The sequence below is a fragment of the Zerene cesonia genome, chromosome 17, assembly GCF_012273895.1.
Source record: "Zerene cesonia ecotype Mississippi chromosome 17, Zerene_cesonia_1.1, whole genome shotgun sequence".
Classification (NCBI taxonomy): domain Eukaryota; kingdom Metazoa; phylum Arthropoda; class Insecta; order Lepidoptera; family Pieridae; genus Zerene; species Zerene cesonia.
In genome coordinates, this window is record NC_052118.1 from 7,289,965 (window position 1) to 7,298,555 (window position 8,591).

At 31.2% G+C, this 8,591-nt stretch overlaps 1 protein-coding gene across 1 annotated transcript; it reads right to left on the reverse strand.

Moving 5' to 3' along the window:
* Positions 1 to 1,851: 1,851 nt before the first annotated feature.
* Positions 1,852 to 7,650, reverse strand: LOC119833567 (lipopolysaccharide-induced tumor necrosis factor-alpha factor homolog). Its single transcript, XM_038357632.1, has 3 exons — positions 7,516 to 7,650; positions 5,919 to 6,060; positions 1,852 to 2,616 (listed from the first exon to the last, which is right to left on the reverse strand). The coding sequence occupies exons 2-3, from the start codon at positions 6,053 to 6,055 to the stop codon at positions 2,514 to 2,516; spliced, it is 240 nt and encodes a 79-aa protein (XP_038213560.1). The 5' UTR covers positions 6,056 to 6,060; positions 7,516 to 7,650; the 3' UTR covers positions 1,852 to 2,513.
* Between the last annotated feature and the right edge of the window lie 941 nt (positions 7,651 to 8,591).

Here is an 8,591-nt window from a genome sequence, read left to right on the forward strand (position 1 = left end):
TCGAACGACACCCGTATAGACAGGCACAACATAAAAGGATGAATACCTTGATACAAAAATCGTGTTTATAGTCAAATATAAATAAAAATACGGTGACATCCAAGTGTGTACGTCGTTTACATAAACCGCAGTTTTCCGGCGCCGTCGTCGGCGCGCGTGACTGATGTTTTTATATGCGGAACCCTGCTATACTGTTTATTGCGCAGGCCTACCAGTTGAGCCAAACCACCGGCGTGGCACTAGTTTGTATTTTCGCTTTTTCTTGTCCATACATGGGCTTATGGCACATAGACTTTATAAGGAGTATCCATAGATTGTATGCTTATAAGAATACCTATAGAATAGAAAACAAATAACGATATAAAAACACATTGATGCAGCCTTTCAAGACACTCATTGATAGATAAAGGCCTCCCCCCATAGATATAGTAAAAAAATGGTTGCCTGTAAAGTCGGTTTTACGGGCGAAGATTTTACGTGACAACGTCTTTTTCTCGGTAGAATATTTATTGATATGAATATTATTAAATTGCACAATAGAAACAAGGAATTGAATGAAAATAAGAATTGCACAAATTTTAACTATAGAAAATATTATTTGTTTACTAAAAAGACAGAGACAGAGATACAAGCACGCGCCGATTTAATGCGCCTAATTCTCTAGTGCTGCGCGCGCGGCGGACCGATCATAGTTCGGTGACTCATCGTAACGTTACCGGGCGGACCACTTTTTCATAAGTGCCTCCGAGCCGCAACCTAATTTAAGACGTTGTCACGTCAAAAGGTAACATGATTAAAAATATTTCAAAATTAACACTAATATTTCTAATTCAAATCAGGATAAATAATTGTTGGTAAAATAACATACTCATAACTTTGTTTTTCGGAAACAGACACACCTAATAAATAGTACTGACTTCTTCTTATTTTTATTATACTATCTGTTTTAAATATTTTCAATAGATGAAAAATGTTCACATTTGCTAAAGTCCAGACATTTGTAACATACAAATCAAGAATTGGTAGATCGTTTATTGGATCGGATATTATACATAAATATACAATCGAATAAGAATTCAAAAATGCATGTATTAACAAAAAAAAATTGTTTTGTGTCTCTACACTATTTTTTAATATAAACGTGGCTTTTCATAGCCCGAAGTTTAATGTTACCGTGTTATATTTGCGTTATATCATGTGTTGTTATTTTATGTGAAGACGTTCAAGAATTTACTTCGATTATCATAAATCTCAAGTGTGTACTAGAATTTTGATGAGACAACGTTATTGAAATTATTCATTGAAACCTCAGCACTGTCTTGTAATTAAGAAGTTATTCAGAATTTCCGAGCATCTTGATACTGAAGGTTTCATTGATATATTTTCTCTTTGAAATATCTCCTTTCTTATAGATTATATTTTACCGGTTGTAAGTATTGATATGAATTCGTGGATAGTATTTTCTTAATTAAAAAAGTGATGTATCTGGATTTTGGGACGTACTCTCTCTAGGGGTGATTAATCCTAAAGGAAATTCCATTATACATCACCCTTACCTTATCGTAGAAGAAATGACAAGTTTAATTCCAATTAATGTACATGTTACATAAGGCCTCTTAACGCATATTTTGTTTTCTTGATATCGCCTTAATCATATATACATGTAAGCAAGACGCAATCAAACATGACGAGAGCATCATATTTACAGTTATGCATTGATTTTCAATAATTTATTGCATACTTAAACATTCTCCATTCCGTCCAGGAGAATAATTAAAGCAAGATATGGACCAAAATATAACGCTTTGGTGCATAACAGGAATCAATATTATTTGAAGAAATAATGCTCACTGACGATGTAATAAATCAAAGGCTTTATATAAAAAATGGCTGACACAATAATCTCATGTTTATTAAATAAATCTAGCGTAATAACTAAACACATAACGGTAAAACTGCTGACATATCAAAATAACAAAAAATATTCAATAACAACTGATAAACTTAACTGGTACATACAAGAAGTTATGAAAATGTTTGTATAAGTGGTATAAAAGTTCGTATAAAAAACAATATTATTTTTGACGTGCCGCGAGATTCGAAAACAAAATTAAACAAATGCAATCCAAAAAATCTTATCATTTATAAAAGTACACTACGTGTACCTTTAAAAGATGAACAATTAAACAACCTTGACAAAGGCAAAATTATGCAATGAGGAAGAGTTTTATTTTTTGCGCAAATTATAGGAAAATTCAGTGTGAGCGAGCGTTGCGGTGGCACGACTTTAGATAACCGCTCCATTTCCTCTATTCTGCTCCACTCTGGACTTATATTTTACTTTGCTTGGGAAATTTAAAGCCCCACACAAAGAGAAATGCGACTACGTGAAACTATCCTGAATTCCAGTTCGTTTAGATTGCTCAGCTTGATACAATCTTACATTTACGCTCGCTTGTTCATCTGGATAGAAGACGTGTTTAAAAAATATTTCGCAGTCTTTGGAACAGGAACTACGCTTGGTACGTGCCTAGATAAGCGTTACAACTAGGGCAATAGTGGTCGGCGTTTTGACAGGAATCCACGCAGTACGGCACGCAAATGCATGGCCAACATCTGTAAGAAAGGAAAATTTGTTTGTCTACATCATTGTTATAAATAAAAAGGATTTGATTAATTATACGTTTGTTTATAAAAATTCTTAACTGAGCAGACCATATTAGGGCTATTCCGAGTCGACCGGAGCAAATTAACAAGCAAAATAACTATAATTATATGATAAGAACTTAACCGAAATATTTAACTTCCGGAGTATTAGTATTAGTATTGATAAAATATGCTGGTGTACTGGATGATTTATTATAATTTATAAATAAATTATGAAGTAATTCAATTCCTGACGTCAGAGAGCAATTTCGACTGATAGCTATTTCGTTCTCAGGTCATTGATATCATCGACGTATATCATCATTGGTTTTGAAGTCTTAATGTAAACCTGATGTATTTTATTACAAGAGCCTAAAGTCGAGCTGCACCCATCCATTTACTGAATGGATTTGTATTTTATGCAATACTAGCTTTTGCTCGCGGCTCCGTACGCGATATACGTATAAACCTTCCTCGTGAATCACTCTGTCTATTAAAAAAACCGCATGAAAATCCGTTGCGTAGTTTTAAAGATTTAAGCATACATAGGAACATAGGGACCGAGAAATCGACTTTGTTTTATACTATGTAGTGAGGACATGTTTCTGAATATGAATAGATGTTTTCCAAAGATTATGATCAAGGTAATAGAACATTTTTTATAATTTAATATAAGAAATGTACTTCAAATATTCGCGAATTTGCTAGAACTGCCTTGCCTGCTAGGTTGCATTTTTGTTGGTGACTCTGGTCACAGATGACAAATTAGTACTACGTTTTAACTTTTAATTGGTTAGTTGTAATGATATTAGAAAATCTTTATTCCTATTTCCTATGTACATTCAATGATATCGTACTGTCATTATGGATATCAAATACATTTGAGGATATATAATATTTTATAGGAATTCAAAATAATCAAGTAAATATTGATCTCTTTGATCTCGTATGCTTCAATGTCATAACTCAATCTTAATAAATAAAATGAAGATGAATTTTGGCTCTCATACGCGAATAGATAGCTTTTTATAACCCTTAACCAGCAAATAAAGAGTAAAATTCGTGTATTTTTTATAATTAAGATAACTAAATACCAACCGAAGTAACTAATATTCAAAAATAGGTACAAAATTATATATTTGAGTTCCGAAACAGTTTAAAACAAAGCTATAACTTTACAGAATAATTAATAATAGATATTGTTATTAACATAACATAAAAACGTACGTATGAGTGTCAATCTATTATCTAACCCGTTATTTGTCTAAATACGTAGGAATGCTTAGTTCTCACGGTCTTACCACATTGATTAAGAGCACTTGTATTAAAACTAATTAAAAATGCGGTCAGGGGCCAATAACCTACTTAGAACTAAACCAACTACTCATAACACGTCATACAAAAGAACAAATTTATGTAAAACTAAATGAGTCATAATTTAATTTGTTTGAATTTAAAGCTGGGTATAATTGTGAATTTTCAATTACAAATGAAGCATTCATGTATATTGTTATTATACTCTAGAAGTTGGATTATAAGAATCTTCTAGAATATAATCCAAAGAATAAATTGGAGATTATGATATTCATAAAAATCTGTTTTTAGGATTCTTCTCCATCCGCAAGAAAATACTCCATGAACCCACATAAGTGCAGAATTTTGGTCTTTAAAAAGAAAATCACATAAACTCGTACTAAAACCCTTTTTTCAAGTTATATTTTTTCAACCACCATGTTGTAATTACACTATTAACGATCAAGCTACATCCAAAGAAAGCAAACAAGATGTTGAGTATACAATATAGGAAATACTTAGTACTTATAGACGACTCTTTGTCAAAGTAATACTACAAAACAATAATAATTTCAATTTAGCCATGGTATACACTGTATTATGTGTTTATGAGCGAAATAGGGACAACAAAACAACATTATCTTATTATCTACAGATTGTAGATGCAAATATTTAGCAGCCTCAAACAATACAATTAACTAAAGATAACTACTAATTCTTAAACGTGCGTGGAAAATATCCGAAAGAGCACTGATAAATTCCATTGCATTCTAGACTAAATACAGAGATGAAATATAGCTGAGTACAAGTATGCTCTTGCATGCGATATAATAACTATTACAATTCAGTTTTATGGAATCCCTACTAATATTATAAATGCGAAAGTAACTCTGTCTGTCACGCTTTCACGCCTAAACCACTAAATCGATTTTGATGAAATTTGTTACGAAGATAGAGCGGAACTTGAGAAATGATATTGGATACTTTTTATTGCGAAAATAATGGTAAAAGGGGTTGAACTTGGGGATGAAAGTTTGTTTGGAAGTAACATATTGTCAAACATAAAATCATGTAAGATTCTTTCACACTAAATCCACTTAACCAAATTTTGATAAATAGTCTAGATTTTGGGAAAGACTATATTCTACTCCTACGCGGGCAAAGCCCCGGGCAGAAAGCTAGTATCTAATAATGTTAAATTTTATATTAAAATGTTCTACGGCATTGTGTTATTTATAAAATAAATGTCTATAATTTATTTTCTTTTCCTTGAACTTGTAGGATCTTTTATATACGCTATTGTTTTATTATAATATGATGTTAATTATTTTTGGTATACTGTGTTCAATATAACTTACAGTAAGATATTATTGTCTGATCAATTTAAATAAAGATAACAATTATTATCAAGCAAATCGTATCATTTTTGTCCAAGATTGAAAAAAATTAGACAAAAATATGTTTGGTAGAGTTTTGTACTTGAAATCAACTAAGTAACACGGTACGGTTGTGCTCACTAAACGAAACAGATCTAAATCCCGAACAGATACTAAATTAATGACTTATTTATTTGCCAAATAATGATTAAAAGTTTCCACGTAAATCAATAAGACAATAACAACACAATATCATTGAAAAACAAGTTTCAATTTCTAAGAATAATTATGGTTACGTAAAAAGTACGCGTTTCAAATCTTGAATATTAATGTCTGCGTCTTATTTCACAGTATAATTTATTTTTGAGCAATATCAATACACTATATAATATAAACAGTTAAACATACATTCGCCTATTGTAAGTCTATATATGTATGGTCTATGTATATACAGTCGTATATAATAAAGTCGCCAATTTCTATTGAATATCCTTTTCCTTACTATGTTCATGGGCGGTGGCGGCACCATCAGGCGACTCACCAGCTCCATTGCCAACTATGACATAATAAAAAAAAAATTGGAAAGTTAAAGGAAGATCTTACAGGAATAAACACAAGAGGAAAGCAACTATATGTGTCCTGGTAGTTGCTTTATGCTCGATCCGGGTTACGACGCTTGCGCGGCAAGATGGGCAGATCAGAGTCCCGGGCTTAGGACCAACTGGCGCGATGTTATTCATTATTGCTGGAAGAATATAAATTTATTTTATTGCCACACCGTTGCTATTAAATTTGTTAACTTACCTATAATTTAACACATGTGTGAATAATTTATAACATCAATCAACAAATTTGAGTACAGAGTCCATTTATAAATTATTGCAAAAAACAGATAATCCATCGCCGAAGCGTGGTTTAACTAGTGGGTAATTTTTTTTATTCTCGATTTCAACAAATACAAAATTTAATTGAATATGTTTGAAAGGTCACCGAATTTTTATGGGTTTATCCAATTAATTGAACTTCGCCGAGATCGAATTAAAATCATTGGGTTTATTCTAAATTGTATTAATTTCGATACATTTTAAAATCTTTTTCTTGAAATATGCATAAGGAATAAGCGTTGGTTGATCTTAACTATATTTCATTTACATCCGTGATGTATAAGTTTGTGTCTATTACCAGTTAATAAAATGTATGTACCCAATTTGAACCTCATCGTTATATAAAAAGTTAGAGTTCATGTACGCACGGCATTGTTTTAGCATGCAATGTTCATATTATCACATACCAAAATGTATTTCCATTCCAAGTATTTATTTATTACTGGCTATATTTGAAAATCTGATGTTTTGTGTTTGATTTGTGGTGTCCCCTAGGATAGATCGTGGATTAGAATAGACATTTACACTAGCTGTTATCAGCGTCTTATAGTTTATTTACTTAATGTGTTCTTGTATTTTTCGGAATAGTGATCAAATCTAGACATAGATTTTATACTGTCAAGAGAGAAAAGGTAGTAAATGATAAGATTGATTGTAACTTTGTAAGTTTGTTTGTATGGGATAAACCCAAGAACTACCTATTTATTTTTGTTTTTTGTTCAGTCCGTATAAAACCCAAGCACCTGTCATAATATACACTGAATATAGGTGTTCGAGTAATTTCAAGGTCACCTGCGCATACACATCGCACACTACTTGCAAATCATATTCTTTATTTCCAAATAGTTTTGAAACAATACAAGTGCTCAATGTTATAGTTATAAGTTATTTCAAAGTATTGATTAATTATTTAATAGGTAAAAATCCATTAGTTCAAAAAAAATTATAAATCTAATTTTTCTTTACATATAATCAAATCATGTTTTATTTTTTACAATTAAATTTTTTAACATGTTTGCCTCTATTGACTTTTTCTCTATAAAAGAAACATAGAGGGAATTGCACAATAATAAACTTAACACAGTCAGATTTCTATAAACTTTCACTTGATTGCAACCTTATTCACTTTCTTTCATCACTGTACACACACTAGAAAACTGTAAGCCTGCCGGCTAAACATGATAAAAACAAACTCTATCAACCATGTTACAATTGCAGGTACACTGACCGTCACTATCATATCATCATACCCTATATTACTTGGTATATTTATTCTTGTTGGTTATTCTAAATCATACACATGGCTCACAACGTACCTGTATTATAAAGTTAAGGCGTCTCGACACATTCACTGGCAACAAGCTACTAAGTTGAGTATCGTGATCGTAATTGGTTAGGCCAGTGTTGGCCAATGAGTGTGACGTCACCGTGAGTCACCCAGGCTTGGTTAGTAGAAGTTATTACCCTTGATACTCCAGTACATTTTGCTAAAGTGGTTAATCTTAATGATAAAATGGAGATGTATTTATAGACATAATTATTCATACAGCGAAGGAAACACTTTATGTTGGCCCTGATTCATTCAGTTTACGTGCAACAGGTTATCGGTTGGTGTTTAGTATTTTAGCTCCTTATTGATCATTCGACGTTGAATAAGAGTTGTTGTTTAATTGGTATTTGACATACTAAGAACACAGATGTTGCGTGGTATGGATTTGTAAGCATAAAAACGATACCTGAAATTTTAATAAAAACTGTAGGAACTCTTCTAACATAAAATGTACATGTAACCATAAAGTTATAGAAATTATTATTATTTTTAATTGATATGAATTTATTCTTGCTGTTCAGCTTTTTCATCATAAAATATTCTTCATACTTGAAATATATTAATCTTCACATAGCTATCTTTGCAATTTATCGTAAATATTATACTGTTTAATAGTAATTGGCCATGAGCTAATTATATTAATTATAGCAAAACAATAACATAAATAAATACTCAAGATTAAAACATATTTGATTTTTGTTATTTTTACTTTGTGTATTATTTGCACTGCTATCCAAACAATAACTCAACATACCTAAACAATATTTGTATTTTTAATACAAAAAGTGCAATTAATATAGCACTGCTATCCAAATAATAACTCAACATACCTAAACAATATTTGTATTTTTATTGCATAATACATTTGACATAATACAGAATAGATTCAAGCGATGATATCTAACATTGATCTAGACTCACGATGTGTATAGATTCTATCACGAACGATAATGACAGTCGGGTCAGAGTTACATTCAAGGTCGATTTACAATAGTTCAAGGACGGTGGTATTCATTAATGGTATTTGTTTTAGTTTGTTTTTCATCAATCGATTGCTTACAA

Excerpts from the sequence above, each read along its gene's own strand:
- LOC119833567 (XM_038357632.1), bottom strand. The coding sequence starts at position 6,055 with ATGAATAACATCGCGCCAGTTGGTCCTAAGCCCGGGACTCTGATCTGC. Across the intron at positions 2,617-5,918 it reads TTCCTCTTGTGTTTATTCCT|ATGTTGGCCATGCATTTGCG; the intron begins GTAAGATCTTCC and ends CCTTTCTTACAG.